Source organism: Macaca mulatta, chromosome 10 (genome assembly GCF_049350105.2).
Source record: "Macaca mulatta isolate MMU2019108-1 chromosome 10, T2T-MMU8v2.0, whole genome shotgun sequence".
Classification (NCBI taxonomy): domain Eukaryota; kingdom Metazoa; phylum Chordata; class Mammalia; order Primates; family Cercopithecidae; genus Macaca; species Macaca mulatta.
This window is the reverse complement of record NC_133415.1, coordinates 98,312,266-98,325,669: the sequence shown is the minus strand read 5'-3', so window position 1 is coordinate 98,325,669 and position 13,404 is coordinate 98,312,266. Positions and strand designations below refer to the sequence as shown.

General features: G+C 47.1%; 1 protein-coding gene across 1 annotated transcript; it reads right to left on the bottom strand.

The window, feature by feature from the left end:
• Positions 1–955: 955 nt before the first annotated feature.
• WFDC2 (WAP four-disulfide core domain 2) lies at positions 956–12,725 on the bottom strand. The gene is made up of 4 exons (XM_015148938.3): positions 12,463–12,725; positions 11,788–11,931; positions 2,393–2,545; positions 956–1,117 (listed from the first exon to the last, which is right to left on the bottom strand). The coding sequence occupies exons 1-3, from the start codon at positions 12,536–12,538 to the stop codon at positions 2,394–2,396; spliced, it is 372 nt and encodes a 123-aa protein (XP_015004424.3). The 5' UTR covers positions 12,539–12,725; the 3' UTR covers positions 956–1,117; position 2,393.
• Positions 12,726–13,404: the final 679 nt, after the last annotated feature.

Sequence of the window (13,404 nt, the reverse complement as noted above, 5' to 3'; positions counted from 1 at the left end):
GCCACTGCGCCCAGCCCAATGATCATGTTAGAGAGACAGTTTAACCACTACCCAACCATCACCTGATAGTCAGCCGACATTCCTGGGTGTGTGAGGGGGAGCCCTCTCTTGTCCTGCTCATGTCTACCTACTCTGATAGAGATAGGGAGTGAGGAGAGAAGGGGATAGAGAGAGGAATGTACATAGACAGAGGGGCATTAAGAGAGGGGGCATGGAGAGAGAGGATGGAGAGGAAGGAATAGAGAGAGAAAGAATAGAGGCAGGCATAGAGGGGGAATAGAAAGGAAAAGAGGAAGAAACAGAGAAGGGAGAGAGAAAGGATTGAGAGTTGGGGATACACATCTGAAAAGAAACACAAGAAACTGAGAACAATTGTTGTCTCCATAGAAAACAACTTGGTGGCTGGGGTGGAAGGTGGAGGCAGGGGGTAAAGGGTGAAAGACACTTTCCATTGTATATCTTTTCTTAATCTTTTGAGTTTTGATGCATATGACTATATTACTTATATAAAATAAAACTTTGATTTAAAGTATCAACAAGAGAGGATCCTGGCTTTGCCATCTTTCTGTGTGGCCACTGGCAAGTAACCTCATGGAGTCCAGGTCTATGACAGGGGTATGTTGTTTACCACTCTGGGGACTGTTTTGAGGAGCCAGAGGATCTCATAAGCAAACCTCCCAGCACCGTGTCTGGCACCTGGTACATGCTGCTGCTATTATCAGCACCCCCAGCAATGAATCTGAGTGACTTTGGAAGCATCCCACCACCCGTCTGAGCCTCTGTTTTCTCATCCATCCCCCTGGAGGAATAATGACCAGATTCACAGGGTTGGTGCAAGGATCCGCCAGGAGAGTGCTGACACCTACCAGTCTCTTTCATGCCTGGATGATCTGGTCACACCCTTAACACTTGCCCACCCACCTCAGCCCAACTCAGGGGAGACAGAGACAGAACGTGCTGAAAGTGGTTACTTTATTGGTTGGAAAAGGGAGAAGCTGTGGTCAGCCCAGGAGGGAATACAGAGGTCAGAAAAAGGGGAGGGCAGGTGGGCTGGAACCAGATGCAGGGCCAGGCAGAAACTTTCTCTCCCCACTGCTCAGCCTGGTGGTGGCTGGAGCTGGAGGAAGAAAATCACAACAACACCATCGACAACAATATCCATTAGATTAGGCAAGAGTACCTGCAGCTTAAATCCTAGACCAGCTCCTTGACCCCACCCCATCCCACACACCCATGCAGCAAAGCCTCACCTTCTGGGGGGGGCCTGCTTGCATTTTCTACAGACTCTAGACATACTCTTCTCCTTCAGACCATCCCTAGCAGGCACCTGGGTATACTGTGGTCCCGGATGTCCACTGTGGCCTTCCTGAGGGACCTTGGCCATTTATTTCCCTAAGAATCCCTCTACTATTAGGAAGTTCTGCCATGCCTTCATTCCTTAGGTTTAAATGGGATTATCTGATCCATTAGATCTTATTTAGCTGCATTTTATAACCAAGATAACTGTGACTCAGGGAGGTGAAAGGCTAGGTAAGTGTCAGAGCTAACATTTGAACCTGGGTCTTCTTGACTGCAAAGCCTATCCATGCAGTTGGCGTCTGAGAGCTCTGGCTTCAGGGAGACCATAGCTTAGTTTAGAGAAACCACGGTTCCCTCTCGGGCACCAAGAGCACACCCCCTCTCTGGGCTTCAGTTGCTCACCTGTGCACTATTGAATTCTATCAGTTATCTTCAGATTCCTTTGCTGAGAAATTGTTAAAAGTAGCACATGACAACCACAAGATTTCAGCCCAAGGGTACGACCAAGCTCTTGCTTTTTTTTTTTTTTTTTCTTAAATTTGAGACGGAGTTTCGCTCTTGTTGCCCAGGCTGGAGTGCAATGGTGACATCTCGGCTCACCACAACCTCTGTCTCCCAGGTTCAAGCAATTCTCCTGCCTCAGCCTCCTGAGTAGCTGGGATTACAGGCACCCACCACCAAGCCCATAAAGGTTTTTTGGTTTTTTTTTTTTTTGGTTTTTTTGGTTTTTTGGGGGGGTATTTTTAGTAGAGATGGGGTTTATCCATGTTGGTCAGGCTGGTCTTGAACTCCCGACCTCAGGTGATCCGCCCACCTCAGCCTCCCAAAGTGCTGGGATTACAGGCGTGAGCCACCATACCTGGCCAAGCTCTTGCTTATTCTGTTCCCTCCACCTGAGACAGCCTCCCCATGCAGCTCATCAGACTGCCCACCTTTCACTCTTCTTTTAGAACAGGCTGAGGGTCACCCCTCTGGTATACCTTTCCCAACTCTCTCTGCAACTAACCTCCCTTCACCTCTGCCTGGGTGACGTTTTCTCCTGTTTCCCACAACACCTGGCCATCAATGTGCTTTCTGTCTCCCATTCACCTACCTCAGAAATTGGGAGTGACACAGGACACTTTCCCACAGCCATTGTGGCAGCATTTCATCCGGCCAGGACACTGGCTGTCCACCTGGCACTGGTCCCGACAGAGGCCGAGCTGGGGGAAGTTCCTGTTCACCCGGGGGCAGGAACCCTCCTTATCTGGGTAGAAAAAGGAGTAAGGGTAAGTGGGCAGAGGGGATACAGGGAGGTTAAGTTGTACTTGCAGCATGCTCCCCCTACTGCCCCTCACTTGGCTTCACATACAGCAGAGCTGCCTGCCTGAGTCCATCTTGGGCACCTAAGGAGGCCCAGAAAGATCACCTGCAAATCCCTCTTCCTGCTCCCCAATGGAATCACAGGACCTCAGCTTGAGTCCCAACTCTGTCTTTGTGGGACTTTATGGCCTAGAGCCAGAAATCTCCCAGAGCCTCTGTGTCTTTGGGTGTCAGCGGAACCAGTGCTAATTACAACACAGGGTTGTGAAAGCAGTGGAAACAAACATATTATTTCTCCCTGAAATATCAAAATACTCTGTAGTTATAATGAGAAATTATAACAGTGAACACTTAATTAGCTCTTACTACATGCCAGGTATTATGTTAAGCCCCTAACATATATTAACTCTTCTAATTCTCAAAATAATCCTAAAAGAGGGGGAGGGATCTGTTAATATTTCCTCGTGTTACAAGTGAGGAAACTGAGGCACTGAGAAGTTAAGTAATTTGCCTAAGGTCACACAGAATTAAGGCAGAATTTGAACCCCAAGAAATCTAGCTCCAGAGTCTATGCATTAACCGCTGCTGCCATGGTTAAGCACTATGCTGCCACTTAAAGTATAAAGTACAGTACACATGTGAGGGGTTACACACTTATAATCTTCACTCATACCCATAAACCTAATCCCAGTTACAGTCTCTCAGCACTGTGACCCTCCAAATACACTCATTCATCCATGCAGAGAGAAACCACACATCCTTCCACTAACACACACACACACACACACACACAATCACACTCCACTTCCTGGTTAGATAGAGGGGAGCCAGGCCCAGGCAAATCCATTCGTCAACTGAGGGACATCTTGGTTGCTTCCAACTTTCGGCAATTATAAATAAAGCTGCTATAAACGTGCAGGTTTTTGTTGTAAAACACAGGCACAGAGTTGGGTGATTAGCTACAGAGGACAATGAAAGTGGCCGACAGATCACCGGGTGTGGTGGCTCACGCCTGTAATCCCACACTTTGGGAAGCTGAGGCGGGTGGATCATTGGAAGTCAGGACTTCGAGACCCCCCCCATGTACTAAAAATACAAAAAAATTAGCTGGGCATGGTGGCATGCACCTGTAATCCCAGCTACTTGGAAGGCTGAGGCAGAAGAATCTCTTGCACCCAGGAGGATGGAGGTTGTAGTGAGCCAAGATCATGCCACTGCACTCCAGTCTGGGCGACAGAGCGAGACTCCATCTTAAAAAAAAAAAAAAAAAAAGATTTAGGTTCAGCTTTCAAGATGGCCGGATATCCAGTCTGCAGCTCCCAGTGAGATCAACGCAGAAGGCAGGTGATTTCTGCATTTTCAACTGAGGTACATGGCTCATCTCATTGGGACTGGTTAGACAGTGGGTGCAGCCCATAGAGGGCAAGCAGAGGCAGGGTAGGGTGTCACCTCACCTGGGAAGCCCAAGGGGTCAGGGAACTCCCTCCCCTAGCCAAGGGAAGCTGTGAGGGACTGTGCCATGAGGAATGGTGCACTCTGGAGCAGATACTATGCTTTTCCCACAGTCTTCGCAACCCACAGACCAAGAGATTCCCTCGGGTGCCTACACCACCAGGGCCCTGGGTTTCAAGCACAAAACTGGGTGGCCATTTGGGCAGACACTGAGCTAGCTGCAGGATTTATTTTTTTTTCTTTCATACTCCAGTGGCGCCTGGAATGCCAGTGAGACAGAACCATTCACTCCCCCGGAAAGGGGACTGAAGCCAGGGAGCCAAGTGGTCTAGTTCGGTGGATCCCACCCCGACAGAGCACAGCAAGCTAAGATCCACTGGCTTAAAATTCTCGCTGCCATCACAGCAATCTGAAGTCAACCTGGGACTCTTGAGCTTGGTTGGGGGTGGGGCATCCACCATTACTGAGGCTTGAGTAGGCAGTTTTCCCCTCACAGAGTAAACAAAGCCACCCGGAAATTCAAACTGGGCAGGGCCCAGTGCAGCTTGGCAAAGCCGCTGTAGCCAGACTGCCTCTCTAGATTCCTCCTCTCTGGGCAGGGCATCTCTGAAAAAAAGGCAGCAGCCTTAGTCAGGGGCTTATAGATAAAACTCCTATCTCCCTGGGACAGAGCACCTGGGGGAAGGGGCAGCTGTGGGCATGACTTCAGCCTGCCTGCCAGTTCTGAAGAGAGCAGATGATCTCCCAGCACAGTATTCGAGCTCTGCTAAGGGTCAGACTGCCTCCTCAAGTGAGTCCCTGACTTCTGTGTCTCCTGACTGAGAGATACCTTCCAGCAGGGGCTGACTGACACCTCATACAGGAGAGCTCCAGCTGGCATCTGGCAGGTGTCCCTCTGGGACAAAGCTTCCAGAGGAAGGAACAGGCAGCAATCTTTGCTGTTCTGCAGCCTCCGCTGGTGATAGCCAGGCAAACAGGGTCTGGAGTGGACCTCCAGCAAACTCCAACAGACCTGCAGCTGAGGGGCCTGTTAGAAGGAAAACTAACAAACAGAAAGGAATAGCATCAACATCAACAAAAACAACGTCCACTCAGAAATCCCATCCAAAGGTCATCACCATCAAAGACCAAAGGTAGATAAATCCATGAAGATGGGGAGAAACCACACAAAAAGGCTGAAAATTCCAAACACCAGAACACCTCCTCTCCTCCAAAGGATCACAACTCCTCGCCAGTAAGGGAACAAAACTGGATGGAGAATGAGTTCGACGAATTGACAGAAGCAGGCTTCAGAAGGTGGGTAATAACAAATTCCTCCAAGCTAAAGAAGCATGTTCTAACCCCAATGCAAGAAAGCTAAGAACCTTGGAAAAAGGTTAGAGGAATTGCTAACTACAGTAAACAGTTTAGAGAAGAACATAAATGACCTGATGGAGCTGAAAAACACAGCACAAGAACTTCATGAAGCCTACACAAGTATCAATAGCCGAATTGATCAAGCGGAAGAAGAATATCAGAGATTGAAGATCAACTTAATGAAATAAAGCATGAAGACAAGATTAGAGAAAAAATAATGAAAAAGAATGAACAAAGCCTCCAAGAAATATGGGACTATGTGAAAAGACCAAACCTATGTTTGATTGGTGTACCTGAAAGTGACGGGGAGAATGGAACCGAGTTGGAAAACACTCTTCAGAATGTTATCCAGGAGAACTTCCCCAACCTAGCAAGACAGGTCAACATTCAAATTCAGGAAATACAGAGAACACCACAATGATACTCCTTGAGAAGAACAACCCCAAGACACATAATCATCAGATTCCCCAAGGCTGAAATGAAGAAAAAAATGTTAAGGGCATCCAGAGAGAAAGGTCGGATTACCCACTATGGGAAGCCCATCAGACTAACAGCAGATCTCTCTACAGAAACCCTACAAGCCAGAAGAGAGTGGGGGTCAATATTCAATATTCTTAAAGGAAAGAATTTTCAACCCAGAATTTCATATCCAGCCAAAGTAAGCTTCATAAGTGAAGGAGAAATAAAATCCTATATAGACAAACAAATGCTGAGAGATTTTGTTACCAAAAGGCCTGCCTTACAAGGCCTCCTGAAGGGAGCACTAAACATGGAAAGAAACAACTGGTATCAGCAACTGCAAAAATATACCCAATTGTAAAGACCATCAACGCTATGAAGAAACTGCATCAACTAATGGACAAAATAACCAGTTAGCATCATAACGACAGGATCAAATTCACATATAATAATATTAACCTTAAATGTAAACAGGCTAAATGCCCCAATTAAAAGACAAAGACTGGCAAATTGGATAAAGAGTCAAGACCCATCGGTGTGCTGTATTCAGGAGACCATCTCACGTGCAAAGACACATCGGCTAAAAATAAAGGGATGCAGTAACATTAACCAAGCAAATGGACAGCAAAAAAAAAAAAAAAAAGCAGCAGTTGCAATCCTATTCTCTGATAAAACAGAGTTTAAACCAACAAAGATCAAAGGAGACAAAGAAGGGCATTACACAATGGTAAAGGGATCAATGCAACAAGAAGAGCTAACTATCCTAAATATATATGCACCCAATACAGGAGCATCCTGATTCATAAAGCAAGTTCTTAGAGACCTGCAAAGAGACTTAGACTCCCACACAATAATAGTGGAAAACTTTAACCCCCACTGTCAATATTAGACAGATTAATGAGACAGAAAATTAACAAAGATATCTAGGACTTGAACTCAGCTCTGGACCAAGTGGACCTAATAGACATCTACAGAACTCTCCACACCAAATCAACAGAATATACATTCTCCTCAGCACCACATCGCACTTATTCTACAACTGACCACATAATTGGAAGTAAAACACTACTTAGCAAATACAAAAGAACGGAAATCATAACAAACAGTCTCTCAGACCACAGTGCCATCAAATTAGAACTCAGGATTAAGAAACTCACTCAAAACTGCACAACTACATGGAAACTGAACAACCTGCTCCTGAATGACTACTAGGTAAATAACAAAATTAAGGCAGAAATAAATAAGTTCTTTGAAACCAATGAGAACAAAGACACAACATACCAGAATCTCTGAGACACAGCTAAAGCAGTGCTTAGAAGGAAATTTATAGCACTAAATGCCCACAAGGGAAAGCAGGAAAGATCCAAAATCGACACCCTGACATCACAATTAAAAGAACTAGAGAAGCAAGAACAAACAAATTCAAAAGCTAGCAGAAGACAAGAAATAACTAAGATCAGAGCAGAACTGAAGGAGATAGAGACATGAAAAATCCTTCAAAAAAAAAAAATCAATGAATCCACAAGCTGGTTTTTTGAAAAACATCAACAAAATAGACTGCTAGCCAGATTAATAAAGAAGAAAAAAGAAAAGAATCAAAGAGACACAATAAAAAATGACAAAGGGGATATCACCACTGATCCCACAGAAATACAATCTACCATCAAAGAATATTATGAACATCTCTGCACAAATAAACTAGAAAACCTAGAAGAAATGGATAAATTCCTGGACACATACACCCTCCCAAGTCTAAACCAGGAAGAAGTCGAATCCCTGAATCGACCAATAACAAGTTCCAAAATTGAGGCAGTAAAAAAAAAGTCTGGGACCAGATGGATTCACAGCCGAATTCTACCAGAGGTACAAAGAGGAGTTGCTGGTACCATTCCTTCTGAAACTATTCCAAACAACAGAAAAAGTGGGACTCCTCCCCAACTCATTTTATGAGGCCAGCATCATCCCGATACCAAAACCTGGCAAAGATACAACAAAAACAAAAACAAAAATTCAAGTCAATATCCCTGATGAACATCAATGTGAAAATCCTCAATAAAATACTAGCAAACCAAATCCAGCAGCATATCGAAAAGCTTATCCACCACGATCAAGTTGGCTTCATCCCTGGGATGCAAGACTTCAAGCTAAAACACTCAATAAACTAGGTGTTGATGGAATGTATCTCAAAATAATAAGAGTTATTTATGACAAACCCACAGCCAGCATCATACCAAATGGGCAAAAGCTGGAAGCATTCCCTTTGAAAACTGATGCAAGACAGGGATGCTCTCTCTCACCACTCCTATTCAACATAGTATTGGAAATTCTGGCCAGGGCAATCAGTCAAGAGAAAGAAATAAAGGGTATTCAATTAAGAAAAAAGGAAGTCAAATTGTCCCTGTTTGCAGATGAAATGATTGTATATTTAGAAAACCCTATTGTCTCAGCCCAAAATCTCCTTAAGCTGATAAGCAACTTCAGTAAAGTCTCAGGATACAAAATCAATGTGCAAAAATCACAAGCATTCCTATACACCAATAATAGACAAACAGAGCCAAATCATGAGTGAATTCCCATTCGCAATTGCTACAAAGAGAATAAAATACCAGGAATATAACTTACAAGGGAGGTGAAGGACCTCTTCAAGGAGCACTACAAACCACTGCTCAATGAAATAAGAGAGGATACAAACAAATGGAAAAACAATCCACACTCATGGATAAGAAGAATCAATATCATGAAAATGGCTATACTGCCCAAAGTAATTTATAGATTAAATGCTATCCCCATCAAGCTACCACTGACTTTCTTCACAGAATTAGAAAAAAACGACTTTAAATTTCATATGGAATAAAAGCCCACATAGCCAAGACAATCCTAAACAAAAAGAACAAAGCTGGAGGCATCACGCTAACTGACTTCAAACTATACTACGAGGCTACAGTAACTGAAACAGCATGACACTGGTACCAAAACAGATATATAGACCAATGGAACAGAACAGAGGCCTCAGAAATAACACTACACATCTGCAACCATCTGATCTTTGACAAACCTGACAAAAACAAGCAATGGAGAAAGGATTCCCTATTTAATAAATGGTGTTGGGAAAACTGGCTAGCCATACGCAGAAAAGTTAAACTGGACCCCTTCCTTATACCTTATACAAAAATTAACTCAAGATGGATTAAAGACTTAAATGTAAGACCTAAAACCATTAAAACCCTAGAGGAAAACCTAGGCAATACCATTCAGGACATAGGCATGGGCAAAGGCTTCATGACTAAAACACCAAAAGCAATGGCAACAAAAGCCAAAATTGACAAATGGGATCTAATTAAACTAAAGAGCTTCTGCACAGCAAAAAAAAAAAAAAAAAAAAAAAAAAAACTAGCATCAGATCGAACAGGCAGCCTACAGATTGGGAGAAAATTTTTGCAATCTATCCATCTGACAAAGGGTTAATATACAGAATCTACAAGAAACTCAAACAAATTTACAAGAAAAAAACCCCATCAAAATGTGGGCAAAGTATATGAACAGACACTTCTCAAAAGAAGACATTTATGCAGCCAACAAACGAAAAAAGCTCATCATCACTGGTCATTAGAGAAATGCAAATCAAAACAACAATGAGATAGTATCTCACACCAGTTAGAATGGAGATCCTTAAAAAGTCAGGAAACAACAGATGCTGGAGAGGATGTGGAGAAATAGGAACGCTTTTACACTGTTGGTGGGAGTGTAAATTAGTTCAACCATTGTGGAAGAGAGTGTGATGATTCTTAAGGATCTAGGACAAGAAATAACATTTGACCCAGCAATCCCATTACTGGCTATATACCCAAAGGATTATAAATCATTTGACAATAAAGACACGTGCACATGTATGTTTATTGCAGCACTGTTCACAATAGCAAAGACTTGGAACCAACCCAAATGCCCATCAATGATAGACTGGATAAAGAAAATGTGGCACGTATACACCATGGAATACTATGCAGCCATAACAAATGATGAGTTCACATCCTTTGCAGAGACATGGATGAAGCTGGAAATCATCATTCTCAGCAAACTAACACAAGAACAGAAAACCAAACACTGCATGTTCTCATAAGTGGGAGGTGAACAATGAGAACACATGGACACAGGGAGGGGAACATCACACACCAGGGCCTGTCAGGGAGGTTGGGGGTTAGGGGAGGGATAGCATTAGAAGAAATACCTAATGTAGATGACGGGTTGATGGATGCAGCAAACCACCATGGCACATGTATACCTATGTAACAAACCTGCACGTTCTGCACATGTACCCCAGAACTTAAAGTATAATACAAAAAAAAAAAAAAAAAATTAAAAAGTTGCCGACAGTCTTGACTTCCTAATACAAAGAAATTCATTCTCTTGAAAGGAGTAGGAGCCTTCAATATTGGGCTGTCCTGGGAATAAATAGGGAACCATTTATGATCAAAACAAGTCACTGTGTATGGAGTATCTTCCCACTAATAGACACTTTACATGCATTATTTCATTTAGTCATGACAATCCTATAGAATTTGGAATTATTCCCACTTTAGAGCAGAGGCTCAGAGAGGTAAAACAACATGCTCAGGATCACACAACTAGAAAATGGCAGAACTAGGATTCAAACCTCCAAGCTTCCTCCCTGGCACAGGAGGCCATCTGACCTTGTCCCTCTTCCTGCCTCAGTCTGTCCATCTGAGATAAGGGAACAAATTCTTCATCCATCAAACAGCAAAGACTCCCTCCTTTGCTCCTCCACCTCTCTCATCTGCCTGCTGCCTGCTTTCTCTCCAAATCTTCCTCTCCTTCTGGTCCTCCTCTCCCTGGCCCAGAGGAGGGGACTCCTGACCTTGAAGCCGCCCTTGGTGGGCTGCCAGTCCCCCTCCACTTACCACTTCCCTGCTGGTCGGTGTCTGGGGGCCACCGTATTACAAACTTTCCCAGCCTGTGCTGACATCTTCAGGGAAATAACAAAGAGGAAAAGTCACAGGGACTGTATTCTGGGAAAGAACATCATTACAGTACCTTGGTTCTCTCCAGGTCCTATCCCTGCCTCTAATACTCAGCAGTTCCCTCTGGAGAACGAGAAGCTGAGGTTCCATGCTGCCTAAGCCACCCCCTGCTCTGATCAGCCTGGTGGAGACACTGCAGCTCCAGCAAGCACCTTTGAAGGAGTCCCCAGCTCGCGCTCACTCAATCCTTAGAGTGGAAGCGATTGACTGAAAGACAACAAAGGGCGATACGGTGTCCGGGGAGGATTCCTCGCTTTCTTCAAATCACTCAGCCAGCTGGCCCGAAAGGCAAAAGCTGAACCCTCACTATGACTCCTGCAGCCATGGGATGGCCGTGTGACCTTGGGCAAGAACAATTTTTTTCTCGCCGATGCTCCCTTCCACATCTTTAAGATGAGCGGGACACTTTCCTAAATCTGTAAAGTTCCCTTCCACCTGGACAGAGGAATTGGGGAAAATCTTGCCAGGCCAGGCCCTCCCCGTCTTTCCCCCAGGGAGGGACTCCAAGAGGAGATGTGAGAGCCCCAGGCTCCGGGCTTTCCCGCAGGGCAGGCTCCGGCCAGTCCGAGAAGGAAACTGCGGCCCCGGGTCCACAGGCCGCGGGGAACAATGTCTCGGCTGTGCGTGCCCGGAAGCCCGTCATGCACCAGAGACTCGAATCCAGCTAGGGGTGGGGACCCCCACTTGGCTGCGCTTCAACGACGCCTTTGTCTCCCCCGGGACCGTGCGAGGGAGAGCACTGGCGGATCTGGTTTCATCCGTCTTGACTTTCCCGGGGGTCCCCGGGTCCTGGGGCGCCCCTGTTCCCGGAACCCAGGCCCTCCCGCCTCCTCCCAGCCCACCGCAGCCCCGCCCCATCCCCGCTCGGCCGTGGTGGAGTTACCATTGGGCAGAGAGCAGAAGGTGGCGCAGCCCGCGCTGCAGCACTTGAGGTTGTCCGCGCATTCGCTGTCCGAGACGCACTCCTGCGTGCAGTTCTGGTCCGCCTGGAGCTTGGGGCACACGCCCGTCTTCTCTGCTCCTGTGCCTGGAAGGGCAGGCCCGTGACAGTGGAGGGTGGGGCGTAGCGCCAGCCCCAGAGGATGGCCACCTCCTGCTCCAAAGCTTAACTCCAAGGAATTCTCAGTCTCTGGCCCTAGGAGTCCCCTTACTGCCCCCAGAGACTCCCACTTCCAGACCAGGAGGAGTCCCTAGCCCCTGGGAATACCAGAGCTTCCTAACCCTTGGCGTCGGGGCCCTCGGATCTCAGCCCTAGGGGACCCGGCACAGCTGAGTGTCTAGGAGCTTCCGCGGTCGAGGCAGAGCAGCCCCCACCCCCAGCCCACTGCAGCCACGGAGTGTCTTCGTTCAGCACAGAACCCTCCCAAATTTCAGCCATCAGTGGTCTCTCCACCTCCAGCACATTGGACCCCACACCCTAGGCTCCAAGGGTCTCCGCCACTTCCGACCCAGGAATTCCCACTTCCCCGGCCTCCAGAGGCTACGCCTCCGCCTGGCTCCATCCTGGAGCTCGTGGCTCGGCCCCTCTGGGCGCTGGGCGTCTCCCCGCCCCACTCACCTGGGACTAGGGTAAAGCCGAATAGCAGCAGGCCAAGGAGGGCCGCGGCTAGCGAGCCTAGGCGACAGGCAGGCATGGTGCTATGCCGGGGCGGGGTGCAGGTGTGAGCCGCTGCTCAGGTGCGGGGATTTAACCGCGCGCGCGGGAGGGGGCGTGGGGTAGGGGTGGAGCTGAGCGGGGAAGGGGAGGGTGGAGGGCTTCGCAGGCCCCGGGGGCGGGCTGCCACCTGAGGTCATTTCACAATCCCCCAGGATCAGGTATCACTCTTGGCCCCGGTGGGAACCAGGAACTTAAAGCAGCTTCCAGGACATGACCGGCTGCGGCCGGACCCTTGTCCACTCCTCCCTCCTGACCTCCCTCCTGGGGCCTGAGGGCCAAGGCTCAGGGCTCCTGGGTTTCTATTCCAAGACTCCGAGGTTTCTCCAGAGTGTCCCCAGTCGGGGGTTGAGGCGGATGGGGCAGGGCCCGCAGGGAGGCAGTAGAGCATTCGAGTTAAAGGGTTCTATTTGGGGTTAGCCAGATGAGAGGGCAGATCCCCCTTGATGGAGGGCTAGGGTAGTGATACAGAGCACATAGTAGGGTCTACAGAAGTAGCACTTATTATTGATAAACAAACCCTCCTCACCAGAAACAGGCCCAGGAAGGTGAAGCACCTACCAGTCTCAAGCCATTTGGGTGTGTGTTTCTGCCGCCCTTTCTTTGTCCTACCGGCCCCTGATCAGGGCTGACTGTGCCAGGCTCTGTGCTCCTTGTCTCAAGGAATCATCCCAGCAAACCTCTGACCGGAGAGTTACTGTTATCAGCTGTATATGACAAAGGAACTGGGTGTTCAGGGATTTAGGACCGCACCTCCACCACAAGGTCCCCTGCAAAGCTGTACAAATAAGGTTTTGAACCCAGGTGTCTCCCTCCAGGCACTCGTTTTTTCCATTCCATTGTAAA

Bases quoted from the DNA above. Each gene is read 5' to 3' on its own strand.
- WFDC2 (XM_015148938.3), bottom strand. From the start codon at position 12,538: ATGCCTGCCTGTCGCCTAGGCTCGCTAGCCGCGGCCCTCCTTGGCCTG. The intron at 11,932-12,462 runs GTGAGTGGGGCG...CTGCCCTTCCAG, and splicing joins CGGCTTTACCCTAGTCCCAG to GCACAGGAGCAGAGAAGACG. The intron at 2,546-11,787 runs GTAACTCCACCA...TTTTCTACCCAG, and splicing joins CTTCTGCTCTCTGCCCAATG to ATAAGGAGGGTTCCTGCCCC.